A 13308-nucleotide genomic window follows, 5' to 3' on the forward strand; every position below is an offset into this window, starting at 1 on the left:
TGTGATTATGTAATGCCGGGGTAGGGAGACAGACAAGTGAGCCCTAATCTACCCGCCACTACTTGCAACGGCCCGTCCTAGGCGACGGCGTACAACTGGGCGACGGTCCCTACGCTCACTATGTGCACGACAAACAGACAAGGGTACACAGAAGCTAGGGGAACGGGGCAGTTGCCCACGGCAACACCGTGTGCAACAAGAGTAGTGAGCGAGCCGAGTCAAACCAGGAGTGTACGAGGTACCAAACGCAGAGCAGGAGAGTAGTCAGTAACCCAGGGTCTATATGGAGCAGAGGACAAAAGTACAAGCAGCAGAGCCAGGAAACCGACAGAATCACAGGCAAAGGAGGAGCAGGAAGTGAAGGTATAAATAGACAGAGGGCGGGAGCTAGCTCCGTCTGGCCAGGCTGTGGTAGGCTCTCCCACTCCTCAGCCTCCCAGCCTGATTGGTAGAAGGAGGGGTCACTCGATCAGACATAGTAGCAGGTGCAGATTGACTAACCACGGGCGTCGACACAGAAGCTGTGTCTGGCAGATCCTTTACATTTGGCTTGTTTAATAATCTAGATTATGGAAAAAAAAAATATCGGGTGGCAGGATTTTTCCGCCGGCTCTCAGGCCTCAGATCCATGAGCAGGTTTCGCCTGTATCAGGAGCTGAGGAGGAAACTCGAGCATCTGGTCTCGGCCGTAGGTGGCCAAGAGGAGATCTCTGGGGTGAAAGCATTGCTCAAGAGTTGTCAGTATGATAGGCACGCATCTTGAGAGGGATTTCAGGAGGTACCGCTCGCCCAACCCCTACAGGAATTGTAAGATGTCAGTGAGTCGTAAAATTGTGACAGGACTAATAGATAGTACAGGGTCCCTGAGGAGATCCAAATCAGGGATTCCTTAGGTCGTTAGATCCTTGTATTCACACCTTTTGGGTAAGCGGGATCCAAACTGGGAGGAGATGTCGGCTTTCCTGGCTGAGACCATTCCTGAACCGGGAGAGGATTCCTCTCTTAATATTTTGAAAAATCCAATCAAAGAAGAGGAAGTAATGCTGGCGATCGACGGGCTAGGCCTGAAAAAGTCACCAGAGCCGGATGGCTTAACGTCAGAGTTTTATAAGGCCTTTAAAGGAACCCTAGTTCCCCTTTTGACGGAGGTGTTTAATGAATGTCTATCCTCTGGCACTCTGCCAAAGTCAATGATGAGGTCAGCTTTGATTGTTCTATCAAAGGGTAAGGATTCTACTCGTATTGAGAATTGGTGTCCCATAGCGCTACACAATGCGGACAGAAAGGTTCTCGCAAAGGTGCTGTTTAATCGGTTGGTGAAATTTGCGCCCCGGCTTCTTTCACCTGTCCAGCATTGCTCCGTTCCAGGCCGCAGCACATTTAGTGCTGTCCTCAGTGTCAGGGAGGCAGTGGATCGGGGAAATTCTGGTCAGTGAAAAAGGGGTACGTCCTGTCTTTGGACCAGGCCAAAGCTTTTGACCGGGTGAATCATGATTATCTATGGTCGGTCCTTCTGAGGTATGGCCTGCCGGGAGGGTTCGTTAATTGGCTCCAGACCTTATACACTGGGGCAGAGACTTTTGCACTGGTCAATGGTTGGGTTGGAACCCCCTTTGAGATTGGGTCTGGTGTCCGCCAGGGTTGTCCTCTATGTCCTTTGCTGTATGTGTTTGCGATTGACCCTTTTCTCAGAAGGGTTGATCGTGGACCATTGACGGGGATCAGGGTCGGCTTGGAAGGGCCAGAGGCCACTCAGAGGGTGGTTGCATATGCGGATGACGTCTCTATCTACGTCTCCTAGCAAGGGGAGGCGGAGTGGGTGATGTCAGAAGTGGAATGTTACTCACGGGCATCTGGGTCCAGGATTAATCGTGACAAGTGTGAGAGTCTCTGGCTGGGAGGAGGAGATCTTCGTGTTGGTCTCCTGGGCACTCTTCCTGAGCCCCAGGGGTCTGCAAAAATCTTAGGAGTGGAATTTGGCCCGGGAGATTATCCCACGAAAAACTGGGATGGCAGGCTAAAATTAGTCGCTCAGAAGGTCGATCAATGGAAGGGTTGGTCTTTAACCCTTAGAGAAAGGGTTCACCTGGCCAAGGCTTATTTGGTGCCCATGTTGCTCTACCTTGGCAGTGTGTGCATCTTGCCAGAACCTCTCTGGACTCGGGTCTATAGCCTGTTCTTTCAACTGTTATGGGGGAACAGGCTTAACTTAATTAAGTGAGAAGTCATGGTTAACCCAGTGGTGTTCCTAGTGAACACCTTTTATTAAAATTAATTTAGCAAACCTCAGGCAAGAGGGCTCCTTGGTGGATTCTCTCCTGCAGGGAGTGGTTTCAGCCCTTCTTCCATGAATGGGAGAGAGGAGGCCAAGTGAAAGACTTGCGTACACCCTACGGACATCTCCTGGCTTATGCCGCCCTGGTTTTGAAGATGGTGCGCCGGTGGGGTCTGGGAGTGTGGTCGATCGGGACCATGCCGAGAAAATTTCTTGACAGGTTCTGATGACCCACTTCCAGAAGACCCTGGCACTCAAAGACTGCCCAAGTAGTGACCTCTGGGTGGGATTAAAACTTTTAAACTCGGTGAGGATTCCCCAGAAGTTTTGGGATCTGGCTTGGCAATGCTTTCATGGGAGGCTGTATGTAAGGGGCAACCTCAAGTACAGAAACACTGACGACAGAGGATGTCCTCGGGAGGAGTGTAGCGATACATTAGAAAGTATGGAGCATTTCCTGCTTCATTGCCCCTTTAATGCAGAGGTATACAAAAGGGTGGGCGCCTCCATTGGTTCTCTCGGCTTAGCCAACCTCTCCTACACCGGGTTGGCCTATGGGATGTTCAGAGACCTTGGTGGTAGGGACCGAAACACATCCTTTTTAGTCAGCGTAGTGGTAAGACACTTTACATGGATCGCACAGTGTTTAGTATCTACACAGAGTAAAATCTCCTGTGGAAGAGGCTGTAGGGAATGTCATCGGTGACCTGGTGAAGGTGCGTTCTTTGGAGGTTCATAGACTGGGAGCATCCAAAGCCTCCCGCTTATGGAGGGGCTTTTCATTTAGGGTGCCCTAGGGTATTGACCTTCAGGAGGGGAGGGGGTCTCAGCCGGCTCGTCCAGGGGGGGGGGGGGGTTTGCCCTCTTTTAGGCACCTAAAAAGAAATGAAGCGATAGGAAACATAATAGGGAAAGAAGGGTAAGATTAGGGTCAGATTAAACGCAAGGTAAGAGAAGGGACAGCTATAAGGGGAAGCGGTAGGGTGGGTGTCCGCAGGTGTGGATCCTGGCTTCGGGGGGGGTCTTGGTGGGCCCCTTTCCTTCCTTCTTTCTGGTGGTAGGCTGATTAGTTGCACATCAGGTTTTTGTTTTTGGATATTTAACCCTTTCCCTCTTTGGGCACTTTTGACCTTCCTGACAGAGCCTCATTTTTCAAATCTGACATGTTTCACTTTATGTGGTAATAACTTCACAATGCTTTTACCTATCCAAGCGATTCTGAGATTGTTTTCTCGTGACACATTGGACTTTGTTACTGGCAAAATTTGCCCGATACATTCAGTATTTAATTGTGAAAAACACCAAAATTGAGCGAAAAATTCCAAAAATTAGCATTTTTCTCAATTTAAATGTATCTGCTTGTAAGACAGGCAGTTATACCACACAAAAATGTTGCTAATTAACATCCCCCATATGTCTACTTTAGTTTAGTAGCGTTATTTGAACATCATTTTATTTTTCTAGTACGTTATAAGGCTTAGAACTTTAGCAGCAATTTCTCACATTTTCAAGAAAATTTAAAAATGCTATTTTTACAGGGGCCAGTTCAGTTGTGAAGTGGCTTTGAGGTCCTTCGATATTAGAAACCCCCAATAACTCACCCCATTTTAAAAACTGCACCCCTCAAAGTATTCAAAACAGCATTTAGAAAGTTTCTTAACCCTTTAGACATTGTGCAGGAATTAAAGCAAAGTAGAGGTGATATTTACAAATTTCATTTTTTTTTTTTGCAGAAATTCATTTTTAATCCCTTTTTTTTTGTAACACAGAAGGTTTTACCAGAGAAACGCAACTCAATATTTGTTGCCCAGGTTCTGCAGATTTAGGAAATATCCCACATGTGGCCCTGGTGTTCTTATGGACTGAAGCACAGGCCTCAGAAGTAAAGAAGCACCTAGTGGATTTTTGGGCCTCCTTTTTATTAGAATATATTTTAGGCACCATGTCAAGTTTGCAGGGCTCTTGTGATGCCAAAACAGTGGAAACCCCCCACAATTGGCACTATTTTGGAAACTACACCCCTTGAGGAAATTATCTAGGGGTATTGTGAGTATTTTGACCCCACAGGTTATTTGCAGAAATTTTTGGAAGTAGGCAGTGAAAATGAAAATCTAAATTTTTTCAAAGAAAATGTAGGTTTAGCTAATTTTTTCTCAATTCCACGATGACTAAAAGAGAAAAAGCTCCACAATATTTGTAAAGCAATTTCTCCCGAGTAAAACAGTACCCCACATGTGGTCATAAACGGCTGTTTGGACACACGGCAGGGCTCAGAAGAGAAAGAGCGCCATTTGGAGCTCAAATTTGACAGGGATGGTTTTGGGAGGCCATGTCACATGTGCAAAGAACCTGAGGGGCCAAAACAGTGGAAACCCCCCACAAGTTACCCCATTTTGGAAACTGCACCCCTTTAGGAAATAATCTAGGGGTATAGTGAGCATTTTGACCCCACAGTTTTTTTGCAGAAATTTCTGGAAGTAGGCAGTGAAAATGAAAATCTACATTTTTTCAAAGAAAATGTAGGTTTAGCTAATTTTTTCTCATTTCCACGAGGACTAAAGGAGAAAAAGCTCACAACATTTGTAAAGCAATTTCTCCCGAGTAAAACAATACCCCACATGTGGTCATAAACAGCTGTTTGGACACACTGCAGGGCTCAGAAGCGCCATTTGACTTTTGGAACTAGGATTTAGCTGGATATGTGTGTGGACGCAATGTTGCTTTTGGCATAATAAAGGGGTTAATGAATCATGAAATTACTAATTTATGGATGTATGGTACTCTTTGAAGCAATCCTTTATACACAGGCCTGGTTTTTCGGGGCAGGTTTCACAGTGGTAAATAGTGTCTTTTCTTATTCCCCTTTTGGAACACACTCTGCACCTTTTTTGTGTCCTTCTCTTCTTCGAAATTTGGGGCACTTCATTGGGGAAATGTTGCCCTGGTACAATGTGTGGAGTATCGCTACCAGCAGATGTGCTTGGGCCCTCCCCTGCCTGGTTCCCAAATAGAAGTGCCTTGATCACCACCTCTTGGAAGTTAAGGAATGTCCCTGTCTGGCCTGCACATCGGGATAGTACGTAAGCATTATACATTGCCATCTGTACAATGTGCACGGACAGCTTTTTGTACCATGTCTTTATTTTCCGTAGGGCACTATAAGGCTTCAGTACTTGATCAGAGAGATCAACCCCACCCATGTACTTATTGTAGCTTAGGATGCAATTTGGCTTCTAGGTCACTGTGGGGGTACCTCGTTCAGGGACAGGGGTGCTGCCGCTGCCATCAATTGTGGTCAATATAAGGACATCCCTCTTGTCCTTATATTTGACGAACAGCATGTTCTCGCTGCATAGTTCCCTGCTCTCACCCCTTCTGAGGCTTTGGCTAAGCAGTGTTTTAGGGAGGCCTCTCTGATTTTTGCGCACAGTACCGCATGCTACAGTACTTCTGGCAGAGAGACACTTAAATAGTGGGATGCTGGTATAGAAGTTATCGACGTAAAGGTGATAACCCTTGTCCAGCAATGGGTGCATCAAATCCCACACTATTTTCCCACTAACTCCCAGGACGGGGGGGCATTCTGGGGGTTCAATAATAGAGTCCTTCCCTTCGTAAACCCTAAACCTGTGTGTATACCCAGATGTACTCTCACACATTTTGTACAATTTAATTCCATACCTTGCCCTCTTATTGGGCAGGTATTGGCGGAATTTAAGCCTCCCCTTAAAATGAACAAGGGACTCATCTATGGAAATATATTTATCGGGGGTGTACACTTGTGAAAATTTGGTGGAGAAATGATCAATGAGTGGCCTGATTTTAAAAAGACTTTATTATCATTATAATGCAAGAATTTTAAAATGGCTTCAAAGCGAGTCCGGGTCATGGCCATGCGGTAAATTGGGGTGCTGTACAAAATATCTGCACTCCAGTATTGTCTAACCTCTGGCTTCCTCACTAGTCCCATATGCAGCACAAGGCCCCAAAATGTCATCATCTCCGCTGCATCTACTGGGGTCCACCTAACAAATGATGAAGTGGAGTTTTGGGTTAAAAATTGTTGGGCGTACAGATTCGTCTGGGCCACCATTAAATTAACAAACTCCTCAGAGAAAAAGACCTTGAAAAAGTCAATTTCTGTGAGGCCTTCAGTCTCAAACTGAATTCCTGAGCTGCCTATAAAATCAGGAATTTGAGGCTCATAATTTTCAGGGAGTGGAGTCCACACGGGATCAATCATTGGGGTTGACTCAGCTGCTCTCCTGGGTCGCCTTTGGGGGGGTTCCTCATCACTGGAGGAGGAAGAGGAGGAAACTAAAAGTAGTGGGGCATATTCCTCCTCTCCCTCGCTGGCCGACTCAGTGTCAGAGGCAATGATGGCATATGCCTCCTCGACTGAATACATCCCTCTGGACGATTGAGACATTTTGATTTATTACAGGGGGTTTTTACTTTTATTTTTACACAGGGTGGTGTGTGTATATGTGGTGTTTTTACACGTGTATAGTGAACAGAAATTAGAAGAGAAGAAAAGGAAAAAGAATAGAATTTACTGTACGATTGTCAGTTAGAAAAAAACAACTGAACGTCCGTCAGTAACTGACGCTATCTATTACTAAAAAAAAACTGTAGTCTATCTAACGTGCTACAGTAAAACTAGGCTCTAAAAATGTACTGGACGAACGTCCGTAAAAAAACAACTGAACGTCCGTCAGTAACTGACGCTATCTATTACTAAAAAAAAAACTGTAGTCTAACTAATGTGCTACAGTAAAACTAGGTTCTAAAAATCTACTGGACGAACGTCAGTAAAAAAACAACTGAACGTCCGTCAGTAACTGACGCTATCTATTACTAAAAAAAACCTGTAGTCTATGTAACGTGCTACAGTAAAACTAGGTTCTAAATATATACTGGACGAACGTTAGTAAAAAAACAACTGAACGTCCGTCAGTAACTGACGCTGTCTATTACTAAAAAAAACCTGTAGTCTAACTAACTTGCTACGCACACTATGGAAAGCTGTGGGTGAAAAAAATACCTAAAAAAACCTGCGTAAAAAAATTACCACAGATGCTGATAACTAATCAGCAGTCTGTAGCCGCAGGGTGCACACAGATAGATGGTGCAAATTTATAATTGGAAAAAAATTACAAAAATAAAAAATTCCTGGACCAAAAGTTGAGCACAAATGCCGATCAGTGATGGCGGTCACTGATCAGCGCTCAGCGGTCACAGGATCCACACAGGTAATTGGTGTGGGTGAAAAAAAGGCACAAAGAAAGAACCTGCGGGGAAAAAAAACCACGGATGCTGATCGGTGATAGCGGTCACTAACCAGCACTTCGTGGCCGCAGGGCGCACACAAGGAGATGGTGCAAATAAAAATAAAAAAATCCTGCGCCAAAAATTGAGCACAGATGCTGATCAGTGATGGTGGTCACTGATCAGCGCTCAGTGGGCACAGGACTCGGACAGGGAGGGGGTGGGGTAGATTGGGACAGGGAGGGGGTGGATTGGGACAGGGACAGGCCCAAGGACAGGGCCCAAAAAATCTGAAAAAAAAAAAAAAAGGTGATCAGACAGAAGCAGCAAAAGGACTTTCTTATTTTTTACACAGTAGTGCAGGACGCACTACAAATACCAGCAAATCCGCAGCAGACACTCTCTCAACCGCTCTGCACGCTGCCTCAAACTGGAATGGCGGCGTGCAGAGCAGTGTCGATGTTCACAACACTGCCTGGTGCACTGATTGGTCGGTCATTACAGACCGACCAATCAGATCGCTCCTAGAGGTGGCATCACTGCCACCTCCCTAGGTGACGTTGGTGGCGATGGGTGTTGTCTTAGACAGCACCAATCTCCACAGTCTAACTGCCCTGTGACTCCAGGGCGCAGTTTTAACAAAAATCCCTGCTATTGGCCGGTCAGAATTGACTGGCCAATAGCAGCGATCGCCGATGCGGGGGGGCCAAAACGGCACCCTGGGCGAGTAGTAGAGATGGCCTGCTGTCATGGACAGCAGCCATCTTTACTTTGTCACGGTGCAATTAGCACCGATGACCGTTTCCTGTTGCGCCGTATATATACGGCGCTTTGCGGGAAGCACCTCCCGACAGCGCCGTATATATACGGCAGATGTCGGGAAGGGGTTAAAGGCAGTATTTAGGCTTACAGGAACCGAACTTGGTGCTTTCGGGTATTGTTGTTTGTTATGGTTATGGTATATGTTAGGTGAGTAAGCTAGGCATAGAGAAGGGGGTTTAAATAGGTTGGGGGGGGGAGGAGTCCTTTTTGTTCTGCTGTGTACACTGCTCAGCCCTGGACTATGCAGGATATGGGAGGACATAGGGTGAGGGGCTGAGTGGGAGGCCTAGGGTGTGGTGGTGGAAGCCAACACCAAGACTATGCAAACCTGAAGAGACATGAGGCGGGGTGTTGGCCTGGTGGGGTGATGGGTAGGTTTAGATAGACGTTAGGGATAGAGGTGGCAGATGGAAACTATTTAAGTAGGTTAGGCTTTGTTGACATCTGCGTTGGGGTCCCGTTCTGAAGTTCCATCGGAGCTTTCCGTCTGAATGGGACCCTGAGCAGACACAAACTGAAACCAGAGGTTTTCGTCTCCATCACTATAGATTTTAATGGTGATGGAGCCGCTGACCGTGGTTTACGTTTGTCTCTTGTGTGGACTAGATCCGTCTTTTTGCCGGAAGCAATATCGTAGTATACAGTTATCCGGCCCTTATCCAGTGTGAACATATGTTTTTTCAGAATTTTATTCAACGTGTGGATGAAATTTTTTAAAATCTCATCCACTCTGCTTGTACTGTACGCTGCATATTTTCCGCTAGGAAATGCAGGACAAGGTTTAGTAGAGTCATTTTAAGTGACCTTTCTATTGTAATTTATTACAGTTACAGACACATCCCAATCTATGGGACAAAGGCGCAACTGGGTACAGTGACCGTTATGCTCGCGGAAACAGCTGGCTGAACATATGCAAGGCCCTGTACCCGGCCTGGAATAGCCTTTCTGCCTCTGAACAAAGGCGTATTGGTGAGTATGTCACTTTTTTCATTCCATTCATTTTAATTTAAAAATCTTTATCAACATGTTTGTTTTTTAGTATTTTAAAAAGTAACTTAGTTTTGAATTTGCAGAGGAGGATGTGAAAAAAAGGTGGAAGAGCGTGCGGGACCGCTTCCTGAAGGTGTTGCGAAAGACCGAGAGGAGTGGGGGCTCTCCATCTAAAAGAGTCAAGGTCCCTCACCATGATGAGCTGCTGTTCATCTTGCCTAGCAGGGGACAACGGCCGTAAGTATTGATGCCCACTGGCGTAGCTATAGGGGTCGCTGCGGTCGCAATTGCGACAGGGCCCCGAAGCCAGGGGCGCCCATAGCCCCCCGCACCACATCAATAAAAAGTTACTATAGTAACTCGGTTCGCGGGCCCCTGTTACTATAGTAACAGACTGTACTTACCTTCCTGGTTCCGGATCGCAGCGGAGTTCCTGATGTCAAGCGCTGTGCGCAGCGCATGACGTCACAGCGCTATGCGCCGCGCACAGCATCGAGACGACAAAACTACCGCCGCGACTGAAGAGGAAGGTAAGATTAGTAGCCCTGACTGGCGGGGTCCGACTCCTGGCACCCGCCACTCAGCTGTTTTGAAGGGGCTGCAGCACTCGTACGAGAGCTGCTTCACCTTCATTCCGGTCACACTGTGAATCGGTGTCTGCGATTCACAGTGTGAGCGAGTAGTGAAATGAAGGGGAAGCAGCTCTCGTACGAGTGCTGCGGCCCTTTTCAAAACAGCTGATTGGCGGGTCCCGGGAGACGGACCCCGACACATCAGCTATTGATGGCCTATCCTGAGGATAGGCCATCAATGTTTAGGGACTGCACAACCCCTTTAAGCCTACGATGTAGCAGGCTCAGAGGGCCCATGAGACAGGGACACAGATTGTGTGATCCTGTCTGCTGGGCCCCGTATCTAAGCCAATCACATGGTAGGCTTAGATACAGGGCCCATGTGTGATCCAGTCTGATGGGCCCTGTATATAAGCCTACCACACTGTAGGCTTAGTTACAGGGCCCCAGCACACAGTAATCTTATACTGTATAAGATTACTGTCTGCTGGACCCTGTATCTAAGCCTACCTTGTGGCAGGCTTAGATACAGGGTCCCACAGACAGTATCACACATGGGCCCTGTATCGAAGCCTAACATGTGTTACTAATAGGTTTTTTGTGTGTGTTTTCTTACAGGTTTGGTCGTTGGACTACGTCGGCTTTCAGGACTACTTCCATGACGGCTTTTTTTATTAATAAAATGGTTAATGAGGGCTGTGTGGGTTTTTTTTCTTTCAATAAAATATTTTTTCTATGTCTTTGTGTTTTGTTTTTTTAAACTATATTACTACCGCCTTAGTAATGGCCGCCGGCTGATTGACAGCGTCCATTACTAAGGCGGGGCTTAGTGTTAGCCGGTGCAGAGGCTAACACTAACCCCCTTTATTACCCCGGTACCCACCGCCACCAGGGGTGCTGGGAAGAGCCGGGTACGATCCAGTACCTGACCATCTGTAGTGATGGTCGGCCACTGGGGTAGCTGCAGGCTGGTATTATCAGGAGGGGAAAGGCCAAAAACAGTGGCCCTTCCCACCCTGGTAATGCTAGGCTGCTGCTGCTTTATTGTATCTGGCTGGTTATGAAAAATGGGGGGGACCCCACGTCATTTAAAAAAAATAAACTAAAAACCAATTGGAAAGAACGATGTCTGGGTCCCCCCCTATTTTCATAACCAGCCAGATACAACACAGCAGCAGCAGGCAGCATTACCAGGGTGGTAGGTGCCACTGTTTTGGCCTTCCCCAGCCTAATACTACCAGCCTGCGGCCACCCCGGTGCCTGCCGGTCACTACGGATGGTCGGGTACTGGTTCGTACCCGGCTCTTCCCAGTACCCCTGGTGGCGGTGGGTATCGGGGTAATAATGGGGGTTAGTGTAGCCTCTGCACCTGCTAACATTAAGCCTCGCCTTAGTAATGGAGGTTGTCAATCAACCAGCGGCCATTACTAAGGCGGTGATAATAAAGTTTAAAAAAATACAAGCACATCGAAAAAATATTTTATAGAAATAAAAAAACACAACCCTCATTAACCATTTTATTGAGAATAAAAAAACGCCATCATTGAAGTCTTCGAATCCGACGTAGTCCAACAACCGAACCTGTAAAAAAACCACAAACACACAAAAAGAATCCGTAACACATAAATAAGCAAAATTATTATTCTTACCTTTCCTGGGTCCAGCGCTGGAGACGCAATGTCAGCGAGCTGGGCCCTATAGCTAATCCGATCATGTGTGATACTGTCTGCTGAGCCAATGTATTTAATCCTATTCATAGTTTATAGGGTTGTAGTGCTATAGATATGCTATGCTGTCTCCTATACACACATTTTTTTTTGGGGGCGGACACATATGTATTGGGGCTATTTGCCCTGACATTTTAAGCCCTTAGTGACGCCCCGGCTGCTACTGCTGCATTGTTGGGTCACTTAGGAGACCCAGCGTAGCAGCTGACAGCTGCGGACCGTTGGCCATGAGAAGTTTGCGAGGGGGGGGGGCCCAATAAGAACTTTTGCATCGCGGCCCATGAGTCTTTAGCTACGCCCCTGTTGATGCCTATGTTTGAATTTTAAAAAGGAGTTTTCCTATGTACTTAATGTATTTTTTTTCCACAGAACTGAAGGCAACTATCAAGAGGATGAGGGCCCTGCCACCCAAGATGAACAGCAGCAGATGGAGAGGGAACCCACTCCTTCTACTTCGACCCATTATGAAGCGGAGGGGGAAGAAGAACTGACGGGATGCTTGTTGGCCACTGAAATGTCACTGGGGGAGGAGACACACTGGGGGAGGAGACTCCAACATGACGGTGCCCCCCCTGTGGCCACCCAGGTCAGTGATCCCGCCCCCCCTACCTGCACCTCTTCCACGCGGGGGCGTAGCAGGACCCCCCGGGTAACGGACAGGCAACTACAGGTGGAGACTGAGACCTTGTCCTTTATACAGAGGGTGGGCGCCGATGACCGATTTGACCTTTTTGGTCACGCGTTGGCATCTTCCTGCTGCCAGTTGCCAACGGAAAGGCGCGGTGGCAGACTTCCATCACACCCTTGCCCTGCCGGCAGTGGGTGAACTTCTCACCCATTTCCGACAGGCTTTAGGTCCCCGTCGTGGTCAATTTTCTGGCGCAGTCTCCACCGCCACCCAGAGACAAACTTTAGGCAATCCTGCCCCTTACCCCGCTCCTTATTTGCCCACTGCTGGAACACAATTTGTGCAATCTTTTCTCCCGTGCCCCCCTACCAGCAGTGGGCCACAGCCTACTGCCTCAACACCCTCCACCCCCCCTCGTTACCATAACTTTTATTAATTGAGCTGTGGGTGGAGGTGGACACTGTTTTCCTGTATGTTGTATAGTATTGTTGGTTGTGTACTTTACAGATATGTTGTAAAACTCTTAATGTTATAATTTTATAAATAATGTATTTAACATTTATTTGCATTGTGTGTGTGTGTGTATTTTTTACTGTTAGGGCCTGTTCACATTAGCGTTGCCTTTCCGTTCTGGGGTTCCGTCGGAGGTTTACGTCTGGTGAAGCCATGATATCAATGGTGACGGAAACATTGCTAATGGTTTCCCTTCGTCACCATTCTGGCATGCTGCCGGTTTAACGACAGAATCAATAGCGCAGTCGACTGGTGAATGGTGACGAATGGAAAACATTAGCACTCACACGGAAAGCCAATGCTGATGTGAACAGGACCTTAATTTTATTGGACTTAAGTCAGGGCCTGTTCACATCAGTGTTGGATTTCCGTTCAGGGGTTCCGTCAGAGGTTTCCGTCGGGTGAACCCCTCAACGTAAAGTCAAACTGAAACCTTAGCGCTATTGATTCTGTCAAAAAACAGAAACCGGACGTAACGGTGACAAACGGAAACCATTAGCAATGGAAGAGGTT

At 47.0% G+C, this 13308-nt stretch overlaps 1 protein-coding gene across 1 annotated transcript; it reads left to right on the forward strand.

The window, feature by feature from the left end:
• Positions 1-950: 950 nt before the first annotated feature.
• Positions 951-12768, forward strand: LOC142743497 (uncharacterized). Its single transcript, XM_075854344.1, has 4 exons — positions 951-1037; positions 9193-9334; positions 9439-9592; positions 12024-12768. The coding sequence occupies exons 1-4, from the start codon at positions 951-953 to the stop codon at positions 12478-12480; spliced, it is 840 nt and encodes a 279-aa protein (XP_075710459.1). The 3' UTR covers positions 12481-12768.
• Positions 12769-13308: the final 540 nt, after the last annotated feature.

This window comes from Rhinoderma darwinii, chromosome 1, assembly GCF_050947455.1.
Source record: "Rhinoderma darwinii isolate aRhiDar2 chromosome 1, aRhiDar2.hap1, whole genome shotgun sequence".
NCBI classification, from domain to species: domain Eukaryota; kingdom Metazoa; phylum Chordata; class Amphibia; order Anura; family Rhinodermatidae; genus Rhinoderma; species Rhinoderma darwinii.

What these genes read in the sequence shown, in the direction of transcription:
- LOC142743497 (XM_075854344.1), top strand. Translation starts at nt 951, where the DNA reads ATGTCGGCTTTCCTGGCTGAGACCATTCCTGAACCGGGAGAGGATTCC. An exon ending in CTCTGAACAAAGGCGTATTG is followed by an intron (nt 9,335 to 9,438) that starts GTGAGTATGTCA and finishes TTGAATTTGCAG; the next exon opens with AGGAGGATGTGAAAAAAAGG. An exon ending in CCTAGCAGGGGACAACGGCC is followed by an intron (nt 9,593 to 12,023) that starts GTAAGTATTGAT and finishes TTTTTTCCACAG; the next exon opens with AACTGAAGGCAACTATCAAG.